Source organism: Aedes aegypti, chromosome 1 (genome assembly GCF_002204515.2).
Source record: "Aedes aegypti strain LVP_AGWG chromosome 1, AaegL5.0 Primary Assembly, whole genome shotgun sequence".
Classification (NCBI taxonomy): domain Eukaryota; kingdom Metazoa; phylum Arthropoda; class Insecta; order Diptera; family Culicidae; genus Aedes; species Aedes aegypti.
In genome coordinates, this window is record NC_035107.1 from 195,113,897 (window position 1) to 195,137,593 (window position 23,697).

At 38.2% G+C, this 23,697-nt stretch overlaps 1 protein-coding gene across 1 annotated transcript in view; it reads right to left on the reverse strand.

Annotated features, from left to right (window-relative positions):
• Window positions 1–16,017: 16,017 nt before the first annotated feature.
• LOC23687863 (4-coumarate--CoA ligase 1) overlaps window positions 16,018–23,697 on the reverse strand; it is a 33,559-nt gene continuing 25,879 nt past the window's right edge. Inside the window, exons 2-4 of the mRNA XM_021856611.1 lie at window positions 18,323–18,587; window positions 18,025–18,232; window positions 16,018–17,965 (exon numbers count right to left, since the gene is read on the reverse strand). Coding sequence (XP_021712303.1) covers window positions 16,695–17,965; window positions 18,025–18,232; window positions 18,323–18,457 — 1,614 coding nt within the window. The 5' untranslated portion in view covers window positions 18,458–18,587 and the 3' untranslated portion in view covers window positions 16,018–16,694. The remainder of the gene's footprint in view (window positions 17,966–18,024; window positions 18,233–18,322; window positions 18,588–23,697) is intronic.

Sequence of the window (23,697 nt, forward strand, 5' to 3'; positions counted from 1 at the left end):
CCGTATTTTTTTAAGAAGAAAAGATACGTCGTTAACATATAAAATAAAAAGGAGAGGTCCTAAGTGGGAGCCTTGAGGAACACCTGATGTGACTTGAATTGGTTTGGATTTTTTGTCATTAAATCTTACTATTTGCTGTCGGTCAGTTAGATATGATTCAATCCATTTGAGAAGCTTTTTCTCGATACCTATTTTACTCAGTTTGAAAATTAACATTGAAATGTCAAGTCTATCAAATACTTTACTAAAATCAGTGTAGAGAGCCTCTACGTGGTTACCTTTATCCATTGCCATTATGGAATAATCAACAAACTCCAGGAGGTTTGTAGTAGTTGAACGGCCTTTAAAGAAGCCATGTTGTGAATTAGTTATTCTGTGTTTAATTTGACCAAAAATACATTTGTTAATAATTGATTCGAACAGTTTTGGAATGCATGAAATGATGGCAATCCCACGATAGTTCCTGATATCAGATTTTTTGCCTGATTTGTAAATAGGTACCAAGAAAGACTTTTTCCATTCCTTTGGAAATTCACCAGATTCAAGTGACATATTGAAAAGCCAGAATAGTGGAGTTGTAAGTTCTACCGCTAATTTTTTTATAAATACTGGTGGGATTCCATCTGGCCCTGATCCTTTAGTAGCATCTAAATCATTCAGACCTGTCGTAATGTCTTGAACATGAATTTGATTTACTCCAACATCCCTTGAAATCTCTGGAAGGTATGAAAAATATCCAAAATCACGATCATTATCAGAGAAATTCGTGTAAGTTTCTTGAAAAAAAGTTGCAAAAAGGTTACAAATATCTTCTGAGTTATTTCCTTCTTTGTCGTCTAATGTCATTTTTGATGGGAAATTGTTTGAATTAATCTTTGATTTGACATAGTTGAAGAAATTCTTTGGACATGACTTGACTTCATTTTCGGTTTTTATGTTATAATCTGTAAGTGCATTAGAAATAGTTAAATTTAGTTGATCACAAATACTCAGATACTTTTCTAAATTTGCTTGACTATTATGTGCCTTGTAGGTTGTGTGTGCTTTTTGTTTGCGATTTTTCAAATTAATGATTTGCTTATTGAACCAGACTGGATTTTTGGAGCCAAAACCTCGTCTTTTACGTTTGAGTGGAACTTCCTCCTGAATTACCTCCGACAATATTTTGTAGAAGTTTTGTACGGCACTTTCAATATTTACTTCTTCTTTCAGATTGGATTGCCAGTTTACTCTATTTATTTTGTACCATAATTAGCCATATTGTAATTAAAAACATACTCATAACTACAGTCGTTGGGATTAAGGTTACTGTGTACAAATATCGAATATTCGATCGCTGTGTGGAACGCTTCATTTTTCCATAACGGAGAAACAGATTCCACAACACAAAAATCCTCACATATATTCGTTAGAAGTAAATCTAAGAAACAATTCTGTTGGTTTCTGACATGATTAATTTGGTTGAGTCCTAGGAATGCAATTTTCTCAAATATAAATTGTAATGTTTCATTTTCACCAACAACTGGAAGAAGAATGCTCTCATTATCATAATCTGGAATAAAATCTACATTTCGTTGATTGAAATCACCATAAATATGAATTTTATATTCAGGAGGAAAGTATGAAACGATTTCTTCGGCTGCTTTAAAGAACACTTCATACGTCGACTTAGTAGCTCGATCAGGAGGAAAGTAAACTGACGCGAATATATGAGTCTGTCCAATGATCCCTGTTTTTACCCAAACGTGCTCAAAATCTTTAAATTTTGGTGAAGCAATAAGCTCAGAATTTAATTTTGAAGAAATTGCAACTAGAACTCCACCACCTGACTTCCTTTGGGTTAAAACTAAATCCCGATCATTCCTAAATACATTATAGTTGCTACTAAAAATTTCTTCGTTTTTAATGCTATCGTTCCAACTTGTTTCAGTGCCCAAAATAACTGAAAACGAGGAGCTTAATATATTTTTACTAATTATACTCATTTTTGATGCGCTCTTCATGCGATTGAAATTCTGGCAATATACCAGAATTTCAGTAGAACGATTTTCTGAAGAAATTGATGGTAGTTCGTCATTCTTAAAACTATTATTCATATCTATTGAAACGTTACCAGCTTCGTCATGGTCTGCCTCTGTAGAGTGCGTCAGGTCGGACGAAAACACGAACGTTCACAGGAACACGACGAACAATGCTGAGAAAAAGAGTTTCTCAGAACAGTGCGCATCGTACCTTCGTGCTGTGCGTACACGAATTCTCTCTGCTCTTGGAAGTTTTCTTAAAAACTACCTAAAGCAATAAAACAGTACTTTTCAGTGCTACAAAAACAGTACTTTTCAGTGCTAAAATTAAAAACGGTACTTTTCAGTGCTACTAAAACAGTACTTTTCAGTACTATTTTTTCTACTATTGATCCCTTTACGATCCTTGTTTGGACCCGTGCCTTCGATTTTTCGTTGGACCCGTTGGCGAAAGCTAGCGGTGGTAATCCTTCTTGGACACCGTCTTGGGAAAAAACCTTTCGAAGGTCACGTCTTCTTTCGTTTATTAATTAAACATGGTATCAACAACAAACAAAAGGAAGGGTGAATCTCTGAATTCACTACTTCCTTCCAAAAAAGTGGGTTTTAAAACTGTCACTACACGTGGCAAGAATGGAAGAAAGGACGCTTCCCCGGAATGCGAACTTTCTTCCAAGGGTGAAATGAATAATTGTATTGAAATGAGCAATCAGTTCGATGCTCTAGACAAATTTTCCGAACACCAAATCGAAGCAGCCTCTAGCCCAGGCTCTTTGATTCAAGTGAGGAAGCAAAGAGCGCCGCCTATCGTGGTCAGTTGTTCCGAATTTGGGGGATTTAGGCAGGAGATCTTGAACTCCATTAGGGGAATCAAGGTTTCCTTCCAAATCGCAAAGAAAGGAGACTGTCGCGTTTTGCCGGAAACTCTTAAAGATCGTGAGCTTCTTCTCAAACATCTTGAAGAGAAGAAGCACAAATTTTTTACTTATGACGACAAAACTGAACGTTTGTTCAAAGTTGTCTTGAAAGGTCTCTCAAGTGACTATAAATCACCTGAAGAGATCAAAAATGGAATAAATGATTTACTTGGATTTTCCCCAGTCCAAGTAATCATTATGAAAAAGAGAACCCAATCTGGCATTGTTCGGAAAGGGCTTTCTCAAGAATTTTATTTAGTTCACTTTAACAAAAAAGAACTAAATAATATTAAAGCTTTAGAAAAAGCAAAACTTTTGTTTGATGTCCGTGTGACATGGGAACATTTCCAGAAACCTGGAGGAAATTACCAGAACCCCACTCAGTGCCGTCGGTGCCAAAAGTGGGGTCATGGTACAAAAAATTGTCGCATGGATGCTAAATGCATGATTTGCGGAGGTTCTTCTCACGCCGTCTGTCCAGTGAAGGAAGATACCACCAAATTCATATGTTGTAATTGCGGGGCTAACCATAAGTCCAATTTTTGGAATTGTCCTTCACGCAAAAAGGTCATTGAGGCTCGTGCCAGGCAGATGAAAGATAATATCCGTTACGATAACGGTCGTTTCCGGAATTTGCCTGGTAGAGTATCGAACAATGCTCATTTTTCAGTTAACGATCACTTGATCATGAATCATACCCATCAGGAAGATCATAATCATGCTCATTCACAAACTAATTTTAATCCGTCGGGTAGCCGTTCGAATCTTTCTATTTCGAATGTATCTACCCACGGTAAATCCTTTGCCGATATCGTAGCAGGAAATTCGAACTCCTCCCCTGTTCGATCCATGGGTACCCATTCTACTTGTTTCAAATCAAATGGAAAAAACCCTACCGCCACAGGTAATTCCGCTTCTTCGTCTACCGGAAATTCCAATGGGAAATCACATGACATGTCTGCCTCTGATTTTAATTTTCTAACTGAACAATTGAATCTAATGATTGATGCAATGTTCAAAGCCACCACTATGACTGAAGCAGTCCAAGTAGGTGTAAAATTTACTAATCAAATTGTTATTGGATTACGTTTTTCTAATGGATCCAAATAATAATTTAAATATTTTAAATTGGAATGCTCGTTCTCTGAATGGTAAGGAGGACGAGCTGTTTAATTTTCTTACGGTTAATAACGTGCATATAGCAGTTATTACCGAAACGTATTTAAAACCTGGATCTAAACTCAAAAGAGATCCTAACTTTTTTGTTTATCGTAACGATCGAATTGATGGGGCATGTGGGGGAGTTGCAATCATCATTCATAGGCGTATAAAACATCAACTGTTTTCATCATTTGAAACTAAAGTTTTTGAAACTTTAGGTGTTTCTGTTGAAACACAGTTTGGTAAATATGCTTTCATAGCTGCCTATTTGCCTTTTCAATGCTCTGGGCAGCAAGTTAATTTGCTCCAAACTGACTTGCGTAAATTGACTCGCAATAAGTCAAAATTTTTTGTCATTGGTGACTTTAATGCCAAACATCGGTCATGGAATAATTCTCAAAGTAATTCCAACGGCAGAATTTTATTTGATGAGTGCTCTTCAGGATATTTCTCAATTCAATACCCTGATAGCCCCACATGTTTTTCCTCTTCTAGAAATCCATCTACGATTGATTTGGTCTTAACCGACTCTAGTCATCTTTGTAGCCAACTGATTACTCATGCTGATTTTGATTCTGATCATGTCCCTGTTACATTTCAAATATCCCAAGAAGCGATTCTCAATCCTATCAGCTCCACTTTCAATTATTTACGAGCCGACTGGAATATGTATAAAACGTATGTTGACTCCAATCTTGATGTTAACATTTCTTTAGAAACTAAACTTGATATTGACAATGCTCTTGAAACTTTAACAAATTCCATTGTTGAAGCCCGGAGCATTGCAATTCCAAAATGTGAAGTAAAATTTGAATCCGTGATTATAGACGATGATCTTAAACTCTTGATCCGTCTTAAAAACGTGAGGAGAAGGCAATTTCAACGCACTCGCGATCCTGCTATGAAAATTATATGGCAGGATTTGCAGAAAGAAATCAAGAAACGTTTTGCTCAATTAAGAAACAAAAATTTTGAAAATAAAATTTCTCAATTGGACCCTGGCTCTAAGCCCTTTTGGAAATTATCTAAAATCTTGAAAAAACCTCAGAAGCCAATACCGGCATTGAAAGAGGAAAACAAATTATTGCTAACTAATTACGAAAAAGCTCAAAAACTTGCTATGCAGTTTGAAAGTGCGCACAATTTTAATTTAGGACTTACTAGTCCAATTGAAAATGAAGTTACTCAGGAGTTCGAAAATATTCTCAATCAAGAGAACGTTTTCGAAAATGCCTGGGAGACTGATTTGGAAGAAGTGAGAACTATTATTAAAAAATTCAAAAACATGAAAGCTCCTGGCGATGATGGAATTTTCTACATCCTCATCAAGAAACTTCCAGAAAGTAGCTTATCATTTTTAGTTGATATATTTAACAAATGTTTTCAATTAGCATATTTTCCTGACAAATGGAAAAATGCTAAGGTTGTTCCAATTTTAAAACCAGACAAAAATCCAGCAGAAGCTTCTAGCTATCGTCCAATCAGTTTGCTTTCCTCCATCAGTAAACTTTTTGAAAAGGTTATTTTGAACAGAATGATGGCCCACATCAACGAAAATTCAATTTTTGCCAATGAACAGTTCGGATTCCGCCATGGACATTCGACCACTCATCAACTTTTACGTGTAACAAATTTGATCCGTTCCAACAAATCTGAAAGCTATTCTACTGGTCTTGCTCTTCTAGACATAGAAAAAGCATTCGACAGTGTTTGGCATGAAGGTTTGATTGTAAAATTAAAAAACTTTAATTTTCCAACATACATTGTTAGAATAATTCAAAGTTATCTGTCAAATCGTACACTTCAGGTTAATTATCAGAACTCCAGATCTGAAAGACTTCCTGTAAGAGCTGGTGTTCCCCAAGGCAGCATTTTGGGACCAATATTATACAATATTTTCACATCTGACTTACCTGAGCTACCTCAGGGATGTCAAAAATCTTTGTTTGCGGATGACACAGGCCTCTCCGCCAAAGGACGAAGCCTGCGTGTCATCTGTAGTCGATTGCAAAAAAGTTTGGATATCTTTTCTTCATACTTGCAAAAATGGAAGATTTCTCCTAATGCTTCCAAAACTCAACTTATAATATTCCCACATAAACCAAAAGCTCTTTATTTGAAACCTTCAAGTAGACATGTTGTCACGATGAGAGGGGTTCCAATAAATTGGTCAGATGAAGTTAAGTATCTAGGGCTCATGCTAGATAAGAATTTAACTTTCAAAAATCACATTGAGGGCATTCAAGCCAAATGTAATAAATATGTAAAATGTCTCTATCCCCTTATTAATAGAAAATCGTAACTTTGTCTTAAGAACAAGCTGTTGATATTCAAACAAATTTTCAGGCCAGCCATGTTGTATGCTGTACCAATATGGACTAGCTGTTGTAAAACCAGGAAAAAAGCTCTGCAGAGAATTCAAAATAAAATTTTGAAAATGATTCTGAGGCTTCCTCCCTGGTATAGTACCAATGAGTTACATAGAATATCCAATGTTGAAACATTGGAACAAATGTCAAATACAATCATTAATAATTTCAGGCAAAAATCGTTACAATCTTCTATTGCCACGATTAATGCGTTATATGTTTAGGTTAAGTTAGGTTAAGTATATTAAAAACGTTTTTTTTTCTCTTATAAGCAGGTGAAATCAACTCACCTGTAAAAAAAACTGAACTGCTACGGCAAATGAAATGTAATATGTTGTTAACAAAATGTTAATTAAATCTTAAATTTGTTTTACCAAATTAGGATGATAGTGTTGTCAAATAACACAGAACACCTAGATATAAGAAATGAATGTAATGTTTTGAATGAGCCCAATTTGGGGAAGAAGAGGTGCTTGTTTGAGGGAACTGGTGATCCACCGGGTACGGGTTTAGTGTTTCTCCTCGTTGAAACTTGATACCTCGTTGATTTGCAGTAGAGTGACCAGAGAATTTCACCTTCGCTGCTGCCAAAAGATCCTTATCCGGAGGAAGAGAGCTTGTTGCTGCTTGTTGACTATTGCATTTGTTGTTATTGTTGTAGTTGTAATAGCTACATGTGGGTTTGCTGCCTTTGTTGGTTTTATTGAAGACCGTTTTATTGTTGTTGAGTATCCCTTTATATTTGTTCCGGGATCTGTCGTCATTGTTGTTGTTGTTGTTGTTGTTGTTGCGGACTGAGTTGTATGAATTGGTATTTGATATTCGCACTGCGTTTCGCTTGCGACGTTTCCTTGTCTTATCTGCGTATTTTTGTTGATTCAAGCGACGAAGTTGGCGTGCATCGTATTCTGCCCAACTAGCCTTCCAAACTTTTTGCGTTCCAAGCAGTCGCCAGCCAGAATTGTTTTCAGCTTGCGCGGACATCATCTCTGTCCCCAAATTTGGGTGTGATTCCAATGGGGGTGAAGATGTACTCTTTTTTTCAAGAGAATTTACGGCTTTTGAAATTTGCTTCAATTCATCTATGATATCTGCCGATGATGAATTTGCATGGCTCGCATTATGTTCTGAACAATGGCTAGCCATATCAATAATCAAACTACTGACTTTTTCAAATTCAGTGCAAATATTCTTAAGCTCCCGTGTCAAATCGGAAGTGAGTACATCAAAATATTCTATTATGCTGTTCTTGGTGGCCTGCATTGATATGTCGAACAGTGATGTCAAGTGTTTTTTTATGGCAACGTCGTCTTGTTTTCCATTTTTGCAACGCAATGCCAATTCATTCACTTGAGCAGAGCTTTTCGCAATTTCTTCAGCTGTAGTGTTATGTTTTGCTGCGATGGCTTTGAAATCACTTTTCAGGTCGTTCAATAGCATTTCGATGCTCACAAACCCTTCGCTAATATCGAATTTATTTAAATTGGATGAAATTTTGTAATTCGACTCCATCAATAAATTATTGAATTTGTTGGTCTCTTGTTGCTGATTGAAAAACTTCTCAAAGTTCGCTTCTAGTACAAATCGCTTCTGACAGTCATAACAGAGCGGAAGCATATATGACAGGATACTCTGCTCATGATTCCTTTGAGCGCCGACGCACGCAGCATGGAATTTTTTTCCGCACGACCCATGGCAATACCACACATGTTTATCGTCACTGACGGTACAATTATTACTCGCGCACGGCATGATTCACTTACGCAGCAGTTAGACAAAAGAACAAAATAAAAAAAACAAACGCGCGCGATTTATTTGAAGCGGAGCAAATATGAAATACGTCCGACCTGTACAAAGACTTGACTTAGTGGTATTAATAGACTTGACTTAGTGGTATTAATGGTAGAAATTAGTATTGAAAAAACTTAATGTCATCGCTTTGATTTTTGCTTTATAGGCGAAAAGGCTCATGAAACAGATTTTTTTCTTAGTTTCCTAGGTTACATAAATTTTGAGTGTAATCAAAAATGTGCTATTACCTATTTTATATGTTAACTCAACTTTTACAATTAATTTGATGTTTGAAAAACAATATAAATTTGCTTTGAATATATCTTTACGAACATAAATATTTATTCAACAAGGTTTTCGTAGTTTCTTGGGTAAAATAAATGTTGAGTATAATCGAAAAATTATATTACTCCTCAAACATATTTACTGAACTACTATAAACATTATATTGTTGAAAAAATAAAATATAACATACTATCACTTAGAGGTTTTGTTCACAAGCATATAAGTTCATGAATTAAGGTTCTACGTAGTTTCTTGAGTAATTAAATTTTATGTGTAATCAAAAATTACTATTCCTACTTTAACATGTTCTCCTAACTTTTCTTAGCAAGTCCATTTTTAAAAAGCTATGTGCCATCGCTCAGAATTTAGATTTACAGGTAACCAAGCTCATGAAATCAGTTTCTTAGGTCAAATAAATTTGAAGTGTTATTAGAATATATCTATTTCCTCTCGAACATCTTCTATATCTTCTATAAGCAAATTCAGTCCGAAAATAACTACTTGTCATTGCTTTGAATAAACATATAAGATAGTAAATAAAAACTCAAATCGATGGATTGTAGGTTTATCAACATAAAATTGATTCTAGAAGTCTATTCAATATGTTTGAGAAGTAATACAAATTCTGATTACTCTCAATATTATTATTTGTCCCGAAAAAAACTACGTGGAACCTAGTACTAGTCCAATAGACATTTATGCTTGTAAAATAATAATCAAAGACAATATTTTATTTATTTTTTTAACATAAAATTTAATGTAGAAGTTAAGTAAACAAGTTTAAAAAGTTATGGAAAGTTGTTATTACACTCAAAATTTATTTCACATAAGAAACTAAGGCAAACCCTCCATCATGAGCCTGTTTGCCTGTAAATCATAATTCAAAGCGATGACATTTATTTTTTTCGTTATAAATTTACTAATAGAAGATATTTTAACATATTTCAGTTTAAAATATAATTTTCAATTTCACTCAAATTTGTTTTCACATTAAATTGATTGTAGAAGTCATGCGAACATTATTGAGTAAAATAGAAATTTTTGATTACACTCAACATTCATATTATCCAAGAAACTAAGAACAACAATATTTAATGAGACTGTTTGCCTGTAAATGGAAATTAAAAGTGATGACATTGAGTTTTTGTTTTCAAGATAAACCTCTTTCAAGCAGTTAAGTGAACATGTTTGAGAACAAAACTTTAATTTTTGATCACGCACAAAAAATGTTTCACTTAAAAACTATGAATATCATAGCTTAAAGTGAAATCAATTTTGAGTGTAATCAAACATTTTATTTCTACTCAAACATGTTCATTTGACTTCAACAATCAATTCAATGTCAAAAAACTGCATATTGCTTTATATTTTAATTGGTGATTAAGGCATAAAATTGGGATTTTCATAGAATTTAAGTAAAACAATTTTTGAGTTCAATTAATACATATTTTTTTCCTCAAACGTGTATACTTGACTGCTATAAAGAAATTAGTATTGAAAAAACTTAATGTCATCGCTTTGATTTTTGCTTTATAGGCGAAAAGGCTCATGAAACAGATTTTTTCTTAGTTTCCTAGGTTACATAAATTTTGAGTGTAATCAAAAATGTGCTATTACCTATTTTATATGTTAACTCAACTTTTACAATTAATTTGATGTTTGAAAAACAATATAAATTTGCTTTGAATATATCTTTACGAACATAAATATTTATTCAACAAGGTTTTCGTAGTTTCTTGGGTAAAATAAATGTTGAGTATAATCGAAAAATTATATTACTCCTCAAACATATTTACTGAACTACTATAAACATTATATTGTTGAAAAAATAAAATATAACATACTATCACTTAGAGGTTTTGTTCACAAGCATATAAGTTCATGAATTAAGGTTCTACGTAGTTTCTTGAGTAATTAAATTTTATGTGTAATCAAAAATTACTATTCCTACTTTAACATGTTCTCCTAACTTTTCTTAGCAAGTCCATTTTTAAAAAGCTATGTGCCATCGCTCCGAATTTAGATTTACAGGTAACCAAGCTCATGAAATCAGTTTCTTAGGTCAAATAAATTTGAAGTGTTATTAGAATATATCTATTTCCTCTCGAACATCTTCTATATCTTCTATAAGCAAATTCAGTCCGAAAATAACTACTTGTCATTGCTTTGGATATTGATTTACACAAAAACAGACTCATGAAATAGGGTTTTAGCAGTTTCTTAGGTAAAACAAATTTTGAGTGTAATCAGATGTTTCTATTTCTATTCATACATTTTCATTTGACTTCTGCAATCAATTTTATGTCGAAAAAAACAACATGCGATTGCTTTGAATTTTGAGCTATAAGTAAAAAGACGGTTTTCTTTAGTTTTTAGGTAAAATAAATTTAGACTATTTTCAAAAATGTCTACTTTTTTATTAACTTGACTTCTACTATCAATTTTATGAAGAAAACACTACATGTCATTGTTTAAAATTTTGATTTACAGGCAAACAAGACTTTCCTGACAGTTAATATGAATGGTTAGGGGTTTGTGTCATATTGAAAACCATAAAAGATTGGTTGTCATACTACTAGTAGATTTAATGTATTTATTCCAGGATGTTTTTTGGATGATCTAGAACACCTGTTGTACTCAGTTAATTACCAAAACGGGGATCTTGACAATACAAACGGTTCTTCAACATATAGCAACCTTCTAGGGTCCAGTATTGTGGGATATTCTCCTAATTACACACATTTGAACCTGATTTGGAACCAAATAAATACTGGAACACTGAAAAAGCATAATTTCTTAAAATATCAAAATTGAATTTCTTACAACTCTAAAAGGCAAAACCTAGTTTCACGAGCTATGCTCCCTTGTATCACGAACTGATTCAATTTACGAACCCCCGTTGGGGTTCCTGGGGTAATATGCACTGGTACAAAACGAACTTTGTCTATTTTTCTGAAACAAATCAGTTTTGAGTTAAAAATACTATGCAAATTGATGAGAGTTGTGTTTGATCCTTCGACCTTGACGCTTGCTCCTGCGGGGGCGGGTGATGGGGGCAGGATCAAACATGTTGCGCGTCGGTCGAGTGAAGTGAAAAGTGGCGTGATCCGTTAGTTGTGTTTGATCCTTCGATCTTGACGCTTGCTCCTGGGGGGCGGGCGATGAGGGCAGGATCAAACATGTCGCGCGTCGGTCGGGTGAAGTGAAAAGTGGCGTGATCCGTTAGTTGTGTTTGATCCTTCGACCTTGACGCTTGCTCCTGCGGGGGCGGGTGATGGGGGCAGGATCAAACATGTTGCGCGTCGGTCGGGTGAAGTGAAAAGTGGCGTGATCCGTTAGTTGTGTTTGATCCTTCGATCTTGACGCTTGCTCCTGCGGGGGCGGGCGATGAGGGCAGGATCAAACATGTCGCGCGTCGGTCGAGTGAAGTAAAAAGTGGCGTGATCCGTTAGTTGTGTTTGATCCTTCGACCTTGACGCTTGCTCCTGCGGGGGCGGGTGATGGGGGCAGGATCAAACATGTTGCGCGTCGGTGGAGTGAAGTGAAAAGTGGCGTGATCCGTTAGTTGTGTTTGATCCTTCGACCTTGACGCTTGCTCCTGCGGGGGCGGGTGATGGGGGCAGGATCAAACATGTTGCGCGTCGGTCGGGTGAAGTGAAAAGTGGCGTGATCCGTTAGTTGTGTTTGATCCTTCGATCTTGACGCTTGCTCCTGCGGGGGCGGGCGATGAGGGCAGGATCAAACATGTCGCGCGTCGGTCGAGTGAAGTAAAAAGTGGCGTGATCCGTTAGTTGTGTTTGATCCTTCGACCTTGACGCTTGCTCCTGCGGGGGCGGGTGATGGGGGCAGGATCAAACATGTTGCGCGTCGGTCGAGTGAAGTGAAAAGTGGCGTGATCCGTTAGTTGTGTTTGATCCTTCGATCTTGACGCTTGCTCCTGCGGGGGCGGGTGATGGGGGCAGGATCAAACATGTTGCGCGTCGGTCGGGTGAAGTGAAAAGTGGCGTGATCCGTTAGTTGTGTTTGACCCTTCGATCTTGACGCTTGCTCCTGCGGGGGCGGGCGATGAGGGCAGGATCAAACATGTCGCGCGTCGGTCGAGTGAAGTGAAAAGTGGCGTGATCCGTTAGTTGTGTTTGATCCTTCGACCTTGACGCTTGCTCCTGCGGGGGCGGGCGATGAGGGCAGGATCAAACATGTCGCGCGTCGGTCGGGTGAAGTGAAAAGTGGCGTGATCCGTTAGTTGTGTTTGATCCTTCGACCTTGACGCTTGCTCCTGCGGGGGCGGGTGATGGGGGCAGGATCAAACATGTTGCGCGTCGGTCGAGTGAAGTGAAAAGTGGCGTGATCCGTTAGTTGTGTTTGATCCTTCGACCTTGACGCTTGCTCCTGCGGGGGCGGGCGATGAGGGCAGGATCAAACATGTCGCGCGTCGGTCGAGTGAAGTAAAAAGTGGCGTGATCCGTTAGTTGTGTTTGATCCTTCGACCTTGACGCTTGCTCCTGCGGGGGCGGGTGATGGGGGCAGGATCAAACATGTTGCGCGTCGGTCGAGTGAAGTGAAAAGTGGCGTGATCCGTTAGTTGTGTTTGATCCTTCGACCTTGACGCTTGCTCCTGCGGGGGCGGGCGATGAGGGCAGGATCAAACATGTCGAGCGTCGGTCGGGTGAAGTGAAAAGTGGCGTGATCCGTTAGTTGTGTTTGATCCTTCGATCTTGGCGCTTGCTCCTGCGGGGGCGGGCGATGAGGGCAGGATCAAACATGTCGCGCGTCGGTCGAGTGAAGTGAAAAGTGGCGTGATCCGTTAGTTGTGTTTGATCCTTCGACCTTGACGCTTGCTCCTGCGGGGGCGGGCGATGAGGGCAGGATCAAACATGTCGCGCGTCGGTCGAGTGAAGTAAAAAGTGGCGTGATCCGTTAGTTGTGTTTGATCCTTCGACCTTGACGCTTGCTCCTGCGGGGGCGGGCGATGAGGGCAGGATCAAACATGTCGCGCGTCGGTCGGGTGAAGTGAAAAGTGGCGTGATCCGTTAGTTGTGTTTGATCTATTGATCGCATCGCTTGCTCTTGCGAGGGCGAGCGATGAACACTCGTCCGGCGTACAATGCGATTATCGAATTATTTCGCAAATTCGGTTAGGCGTAATTATATCATGGATCGCATCACCTACCATTGGTGACTCCCAGATCTATACCTTACCCACTAACCCAATATCCTTTCCATGACAACCGTGGAGATGCAGAGGTGATCTCGGTCTCTAGTAACAACGGTAGTCACACTAACATTCCTTCCCTTCCCCGATGACCGTAAGGACGTGGCCGGCGCCGTTATTGACTTTTAAAATTTGAGCTCTCGATTTGTGCACATTGAAGAATGGTAAGCTAATCCCAAGCCCCATTCATTAATTCCCTGTGCAACTTCGATTGTTCTGGTCAATCACGGAGTAGCAACTACGAATTGTACGGTCATCTATGCTTATGCTTATGCTTATGCTTAAAAATACTATGCAAATTGATGAAACGTTACAAACTGTGCACACTAGGGTGCGGCTTATTTTTCAAAAGTTCTCAAAATCAAAAATTCGTGTGCTCCACTGAATTCAAATCACAAAAAAAGAGAAACCTCAAAATCTGAGCCAAAAATATTAACATTTAGAGGTGGCGCAAGCGTGTTGAAGGTGAATTTTCAAGTTATAAAAAATGACATGCAGTTAAGTAAACATAACTTTGTTATTATTCAACCGATTTCAAAACTTTTAGCACCATTTTCTTTCAAATTAAATTTATAAAAATTTTGTAGAACATTGAATTTGTCTAAAATCAAAACTTGTCTTAGTTAAAAATACTTATATCCAAATTTTTTCTAATTTTGCTAAAAAAATCATTTTTGTTTGACCATAACTTCATTAAAACTCAATAGATTCCAAATCTTTTTACATATTTTTGAAGCAAATTTATTTGTTTTCAAACTGTACATACAACATTTTTTTCTAAAAAATATATGTGACTTAGGTATTCAACAAAAACTACCCAAAAACACGATTTTTCTGTGAAAAAATCAAATTTCTTTGGATTATTTAAGTTTTTTTTGCCGAAAACAGCATTTTTTCTATAAAACTTAAATATGTAAAGCATCTTGCCTTAGCTACGAGTTGAATAGTGCAAATATTTTTTAACATATGCAAACATAATTTCGTTTCAAAATTATTTAAAAATTGTTGCAAAGTCCTTCTCAAAGGTTTAACAAATGATAAAAATCAGTTTCAGCTTAAGAGACAATATTTAACTGCCAAAGATTTGACAAAACTGGCATTTTTCGTCAAAAAATAATGTTTTTGTGCAGTTTTTGCTGAATAACTTGGTCAAGACATTTTTTAGTGAAATGTGATATATGAAAGGTTTGAAAACAATTAAATTAGCTTCAAACGCATGTAAAAAGATTTGGAATCGGTTGAGTAATCATGAAGTTATGGTCAAACAAAGTTGAAATTTTCAGTAAAATGAGGAAAAATTTGGAATAAATTACTTTTAACTAAAACTTGTTTTGATTTTAGACAAATTTGGTGTTCAACAAAGTTTTTACAAATTTAATTTTGAAGGTATTGATGCTAAAAGTTTTAAAATCGGTTGAAAAATAACAAAGTTATGTGTACTTTACTGAAGGTCATTTTTTATAACCTGAAAATTCAACTTCAAGACGCTTGCGCCACCTCTAAATGTTAATATTTTTGGCTCAAATTTTGAGGTTTCTCTTTTAATGTGATTTGAATTCAGTAGAGCACACGAATTTTTGGTTTTGGGAACTTTTCAAAAATAAGCCGCACCCTAGTGCACACCCTGAAGATTTGATACATATTGAAAAGTTAAACTGATAGATAGAACTATAAATTTAAAAACTAAAATTCTTATGTTAGTTTTAAAAGAAATGAATTGATTTCTTTACAATCTCTATCTATAAGACAGTTGGGTAGAGACAAGGTTAGTTGTAGATGAGATGATTTGGTAATGATTCCTATTTTCCATAACATTTTTTCATACACTCCATTGCACAATGGTCGGGCTCCATATAAAACGGCCAAAACTACCAAACCATTTCGAATATTGTACATCAAAAAAATATCCTTAGATCTTTCAAAAAACGTCTATTTTTTTTTGCAGGAATTGGCTGATTTTTAAATTAGAGCTATTTGAATAATTCAATATTATACATATATTTTGACGATATTTTCCATACAAAGTTCATTTAAAATATATTTAATCACTCTTCATACACATTTTGATCAAACTCGGTCAAATACAAACAAAATTTGTGCTTTCAGCCAAAATTTGATTGCATTTCTAATAAAAAAAAACCTGTCAAAAATGTTACGTAATATGTGAATAACACCTTCTAAAACAATAAAAACGCCAAATAACATATTTCATGAATTAAGGCGATAAAACTAGTTTTGGCTAAACTTAATTTTTTTTCGACCATTGTGCATTGGTCGGAGCGGAACGAACCTTTCCAAAATTACCTACGATCTTAAAAGTTAGATAATTTGAAGTCTTTCCCAACGTATTAATGCACAATTGTATCATCTTGTAAGTGAAAATCATCCAACACACTCGTTTTTTTGATAAATTAAATTACGTTTAAAACACGGTGGGGCATCTCATCTCATTGTTGCATTGTTGCAGTGCCCTTCTGTTTAGGTGCGTCTTGCCTCAATGTTGTGGTGTGTTTTTCCCCAAAAAGCAGTGCACCGTGGCCCGCTTAAATAATTATTCACGCAAAATGAGTGTTTGAAAGAAGTTAAATTTTCCAACAATCTAGTTTAATTGGAATAAAAACTCGCTAACCTTCACGTAGGGCGGACATGAACCATCTAAGTTCGTGTATCAAAACACTACTTACATGTCGTTTGGCCTTCATTTTGGCACATCTTCCTTAACTGGTGCATATTACTTCAGGTCCTTTTTCTAGTTCGTAAATTGAGGTTACGGTGTATCAGAAATGCTCACAGGTAACGATTGTATTGCTTGTATTTCATTTTTTGTAGATAATTCAAAGCTCAAGATATAGAAAATCAACTTCACCATATATTTACCTTCTTCCATTGAATACAACATTAACATACACTTAACAACAATAACAAAACAGTCAACTATTTAAAGCTTTGCTTTGGTATTGGGTACAAGTTCCCTCAGTTTTCTACGCAAAATTTTGCCGGTGGCCGTTCTCGGCACTTCGTCAATAAATCTTACTCCTCCATGAAGTTGCTTCTGCTGTGAGACGTGTTCTGCTACAAATGATTTGATTTCCTCTTCATTAACCTGCTCTTCGCGCTCTTTCACTATGAACGCTGTTGCTAACTCTCCAACCCGCTCGTCTGATATTCCTATGACAGCAGCATCCTTTACCTTGGGATGTTTCAACAAGATCGCTTCGAGCTCTGCAGGAGCCACTTGGAATCCTTTGTATTTAATCAATTCTTTGATTCGATCAACAATGAAAAAATCCTCATCCTCATCGTAGTATCCAATATCTCCCGTGTGCAACCAACCATCTTCGTCAACGTCACTCTCCTTTCCAATATATCCCTTCATGATCAACGAACCCTTGAAGCACAGCTCTCCTCTTTGGTTTGGTCCGAGTACTTTTCCGCTGTCGGGATCGATGACCTTTGCCCACTGACCCATTCGCACTTTTCCAACACAACCTGGCTTATTCTCAAAGCCAGTTTGCATCAGCATCACATACGTCGTTTCTGTCATGCCGTAGCCCTGTCGGACAAATGCAATCCCTAGCCTCTCCCGAACCTGATCCTCGATCTCCTTACTCAAGGGAGCTGCGCCACAAAACAGCGTCATCAGCGACGATAAGTCGTAGTTGTCCACCATCGGATGTTTCGCTAGAAATACCATAAGCGGAGGCACTACCGACATAAGATTGACCTTGTACTGTTGAATGCTGTTTAGAAAAAGATGAGCGTCAAACTTCGGCATCAGCACGCAGCGACAATTGTTGGTCACCATATTGATCAGACCAACACTAGCTAGCACATGAAAGAGCGGAGTCACTGCCAGAGCAACCAACTGATCGGGGAGGTCCAGCAGTTTGGCAGCTTCTTTAGAGTGCGCGATCGTTGTCATTATATTGGCTTGGGTAAGTTGAACTCCTTTGGGTAATCCAGTTGTTCCAGATGACAGTAGAATTAGAGCCACGTGATTCAGTTTGTCAACTGGGTCTGCTTTGAAGGTTTGTATCGGTTGATTCAGCAGATCATTGAAAGAAATGACACCTGGACTGCCGTTTCCAAAAACAACGATCGTCTCAGCACATTTCAGCTGATGATTGACAGTGATCACTCGCTGAAGCACTTGCGGTGAAACAAAAATTACCTTCGGTCTAGTCATGTTCAGGGCGTGCATCAATTCATCTAAAATAATATGTGGGTAAATAATTATTCCCTTTGGTTCATATACTTGATCATTCTACTCTCGAGATATCCTGGATTGAATTGTGCTAGAGGTGCACCTACGAAAATCGTTCCGAACATCGCAAAAGCATAATCCAAGCAATTGTGGCTGATGATGGCTACTGTATCGAATTTGTCAATGCCGAAACGCTGCAAAGCTTTTGCCACCTTCACTGAATTATCCAATATTTGTTCGTAACTAAGTTCCACTCCTGATGCCGGGTCAATCTGTTATAAGGGATCATAAAATTCAAATCATATCAATCTGAATGAGTTATTGATGCAATACATAAGCATCGATCGCCTAGTAACACTCACCAGTCCAATATTTTTTGGCTGCAGCTTCAGTTCTTTGATCATCATCTCCCCCAGCGAGCCATCGTTCAGAAGATCTACCGGATCCGGTCCTCCATATACGATCAAATTTTCGTTGCTCGCTGTCGACGAGGTCATAGTTTTGAATATCTTGTAACCTCGGAAACCAGTGTGGACTTCGATCGTCAATCGATCAAAGTGTTAATGATTAGAATTACTATGCGCGAGACCGTGCTTGGCTGGCGTTCAACTCGTTTGTGAACCGAAACTGCAAAAGCCGGAGGAAGCTATAGACATGAGGTGTGCTAGTGATAAAAATGTGCGAAGTGAAGAAAATGAGAGAGCGCGAGAGCAAAACTATTCGCTAGCTGCGATATAGGACCATGGACAATAATGCGTTCGCGAGCATGAATCAGGTAGGGTAAATGTGCCATTAGTGGTGCACCTAAGGAAAAACAGCTGAAATATGCGATTAAAATAATGAAATATGTGATTTGAACGTCTCAGTCGATAGATTTCATTTTTTTTATCATTCAAATATATGAAAATCGCGATTTGTTCAAAATTTTCTGCAATAGCTTTTGCACCAATAATAGGAACACTGTCCTTTAGTGGAGGTATATTTTACGAACGATTCCTTTAGTGGCGTAATCCATTGATTTCTTATGAGACTCACTATGGGTATTGATGCATCACTATGGACCGATGCATGAGTTCACTATTTGACGTTTGAGCGGTGCCGTGTTATTTACGTGACCATGACAACCAGTGAATTCGGCACCGCTAAAACGTCAAATTAGTGAACTTGTGCATTGGTCAATAGGGGCAAAGGAGCAAAATTTATAACCAAAATAATGGATTCAAATGGCTTTATGACTTATTTCATAGATATTATTCAATTGTTTGTATGTTTTCCGCATCGTACTTCGTAGAAAAATATCAAATAGTCATTTATTTGTGCGAAACATGCAGGCTTTGGAATATTTAACGATCATTGACACACAAGCCATACCGTGCACCCCCGTTAATCTGAACGGTACCTCATACAAACCATCGGGTCGGCATGAACATCTAGTCACCCTAGAAACGTGTTTCTGGTTACCTCTTTCACTGTTTTGTTTTGATTCTGCGTTCCGTTCCACGGCGTTCCATCTCACTTCACTCCGTTCCATGAGCTAAATGAAGTTTGAACCATTTTCAATCTGGACGATGTGCAAATTAGCGGGATACGGATTAAAAAGTGTTCAGATTAAATGTGGTCAAACCAACGGGGGTACCCGGTATTTTCAGCCCATTTATCCGCCTGCATTCATACAATACGCATGACATTTAACGTTCGTTAAAGATAACGATCTATGAACGAAAACAAGACAGACACACACCACCCGCTGGTTGGCCCCGATCACTGTGTGTCAACACTTGTAACATTCGCTGACTCACACTCATTATGATCAAGAAAATGAGGCGAATATTTTTTTTTATTTTCTGTGCTATGTTTGCAAACAAAGGGGTGTTCAATGGTCCAATAGATTATAATTAGGTTGTTAAAGGCTGCATTATCAGTAAATATGAAAGTTATTACCAATTTTATGCAAAACATAAATCACCCGAACGACTCGATGCTGTTGCAGTCTGTGAGAGTTGCTGCTCTCGAACGCCACGTGCAATAATTACAATTTATTGACCAAATGGATCGTTAGCATTCTCAGGTCCAACTCCTGTCAGGTCGGGCGGTCAGGTCCAACTCCTGTACTCACATCTTTACATTCTATCCTAAAGAACGTAATTCTAACAGCTCAAAAACAGTTTCTATGCATATAATATGAGAAATCCTTTGAAAACCCTGATAAATGGGGGAATACGGGTAAAACGAGCTTAATACCAATTCAAGCGGGCAGTTTAATGTTTCATGCATTTCCTTCTCTAGACAATTATCCCTAAGTAAACGTTATTCCAAGAGTTAAACGGTTTCCCTGCATATAATATGATAAATCTTATGAAAAATTTTATAAAATGGAGAATACAGGTGTAATGGGCATGTTTATGATGCGTGCGATCAGTTTCAACACCTGCTCTTACATACTCAGTCTGTTATCGTTTAGGAAATATTATTTCAATAGTTCATAAACAGTTTCTCTGCTTATAATACGAAAAATCTTATCAAAAACCTGATAAATTGGGGAATTCGGGTAAAACGAGCTTTACCTTTAGCTCAATAGCTCATAAACAGTTTCCCCGCATATAATATGAGAAATCCTATTGAACACCTGATAAATGGGGGGATTCGAGTAAAATGAGCTTGGTACCGATCCGTCGGGCAGTTTTAATTCATGCACTCGCTTCTCTAGGCTATTACCGCTTATGAAGCGTTATGTAAATAGCTAATAAACGGTTTACCTGCGTATAATATGATAAATCATATGAAAAATCTGATAAATAGGGAAAATTGCGTGAAATGAGCATGTTATCAGCATGTAAGATGTGGATGCAGGAGTTGGATCTGACCGCACGGATAGTGTTTTAATAATAGCCAAAACACAGGTTTAACATTAATCAATTCACTTTATTGAGAAAACACCGATCTTAACGCGTCGGTTACTCGAACGATAATGATGGCAGCTGTAGGAGCTGTTACTCGTATAGGTAGGTAAAACCGGTATAACGGAAGAGCACCGAGGGGTGCATCAATACTACAACATCCTCCTTGTTCTTTAAAAAATATCAAAACTCCAAACGAAAATCTTTCATTTTTTCTGGTACTCGAACTGCCCTTTTCGGTCGGTCTATTTTTGTCGGTATGACGGGCGGAACCCCCTTCGATTTACAGTTAGTTGTGGTCATCGTCGAATTCAGCTCGCTTGTTGATGGTTGCTTAGCTGGTGATGTCACAGTAGGCGTCGAAGGCATAGTTGGTGTTTCAGTTACAACCTGGTTCGGAATACTTTCTGCAGCAAAATTATCGTTGTAACTTGTATGGGATTGCTGAGTGCTGTCATCAAGTGAACCGTCAGGATAGGATGGCATTCCATGGCTTAGTAGCGTATCGGGAACTTTAGGCGGCTTCAGATGGACCAACGAACGACGGTAATCGGCACCATTGACACTCACTGTATACGACCTGTCATTGTACCGATGGGAAACGGTAGCTGGAGTCCAATGCTTTGACGATTCCGGATGTAATTGGACATAAACAGGAGAACCAACAGATAGCTCTGGTAAGTTCCTAGTTTTCCTGTCGTAATACAGTTTTGAGCGTTTACGATTCGCTTCGATTTTAGCTGGAACATCTTTCACTATCTTTGGTAGAAGGTTTTCTGCAGCGGTAGGGACGCCGCATCGGGTGGACCGTGAGAAAAATCTTGCCACGGGACTTGAACCAATCATATTTGGAATGTTTCGCCAATGAAGGAGTGCGTACCAGAAATCATTTCCACTTTCCTCGGCCTTCTTCATGAGATGCTTCGCGATTTTGACCGCCGCTTCCGCTTTTCCATTGGCCTGTTGATGGTGCGGCGCAGATGAAACCAATTCGAAATCCCAATCAGCTGCGAACTTGACCATCTTCTGGCTAGTGAAATTAGTACCGTTGTCTGTCACTACTCTTTGTGGTATTCCGTAGCGACAGAAATTTTGCTTGCATGCATGAATAACGGATTCGGGACTCAAATCTGGTAAACGATTCACCTCGAAGAAATCGGAAAAGTGATCAACGGTTACGAGAAACTTTCCTTTGGCACCATTCAGTTGAGCGAAGAAGACATCCATTGACACAAGTTGAAACGGATGAACGGGAATCTCGTGGCTTTTCATCGGGGGATTCGGCTGCGATGCAGCAAATTTTGCACACACGTCACAGCTACTCACCGCATCCTTGATCTGACTTGACATACCAGGCCAGAACAAATTGGCACGGGCTAGCCTTAAAGTGGCCTCCACACCATTGTGGCTAGCATGACAACTTTCAATCAACTTCTTACGGAGTACATGGGGAATCAGGATGTGATCATTGCGGAAAATTAATCCATCTTGAGTTGAAAACTCGTTCCTATATCCATGATACACCTTAACACAGTCTGGTACACCATCAACTGTTTTCGGCCATCCGTTTCGAACGTATTCGATAATAAGCTGCATCGTTGAATCCTTTTTAGTTTCTTGCATAATCTCATCCAGTCTGGAACTTGCAACACAGAGGAAATTGGATAGCTTCACTTCTTCGACGGCTTCGAGTATCTTGAAGATGTTTTCCTTTCGGTATTCGTCTTTGGATTCCACGTTCAGCAACGGTGCACGGGACAATGCGTCGGCAACCACATTACTTTTTCCGGTGACGAACTCAACAGAGAGATTATAGCGTTGAAGGTTTAACAACATGTGTTGTAAACGGCGCGGTGCCGACAGCAATGGTTTTTTGAAAATTGATAGCAATGGCTTATGATCAGTTTTTATTGTTGCTTTTGGGTTGCCTACTATTATCTGATCGAAACGAACACATGCAAAGACTATAGCCAACAGTTCTTTCTCGATCTGGGCATAGTTCTTTTCCGTAGATGTTAGTGTTCTTGAAGCATATCCTATGACCGAATCATTTTGAAATACCGCCACCCCGAGACCAATGCTGCTAGCATCGCATTCGATCGTTATGGGAAGATTAACGTCATAGTATCGTAGCGTTCCTATATCAGATACCATCGCTTTCACCTGATTAAACTCGTTTTCTTCCACAGGTGTCCATTTCCAAGGTTGTGTTTCCGGTATAAGATTCCTTAGATTAGTCAAGCTGGCACTCAAGTTACGGATGAAACGTCCCAAATACGTCACCATTCCTACGAATCTGTGAACTTCCTTGCGGTTAGTTGGTCTTGGATACTTACGGATAGCTTCGATCTTTGAAGTGTCTGGTTTGAGACCCTCGTCGGAGAGTACGTGTCCGTAGAATTTAACTGATTTTTCACACAATTTCAGCTTCGACAAGTTTAGCTTGACATTGTGGTGCTTCAGACGACAAAGCAACCTTTCCAGGCACACATTATGGTTTGCTAATGCTTCCTCGATGGTATCTCCGATTCCGTATACCAGCAAATCGTCCGCGATGCATTCGACTCCGGCCAGACCTTCTATCACCTCCCGCAACTTGATTTGGAAAATCTCTGGGGCTGGAGCAATTCCGAAAGGAAGACGTGTCCACCGATAACGCCCGAATGGAGTCCAAAATGTAGTCAACTTGCTGCTCTGTTCGTCCAACACTACGTGCCAGAAACCTTTTCTAGCGTCCATCGTCGAGAAAACTCTAGCCTTACCAAGCTCGGGTAATATCTCGTCAAGGGTGACGAATTGTAGATTTGGTCTCCTGAGCGCCTTGTTTAGATGAACTGGAT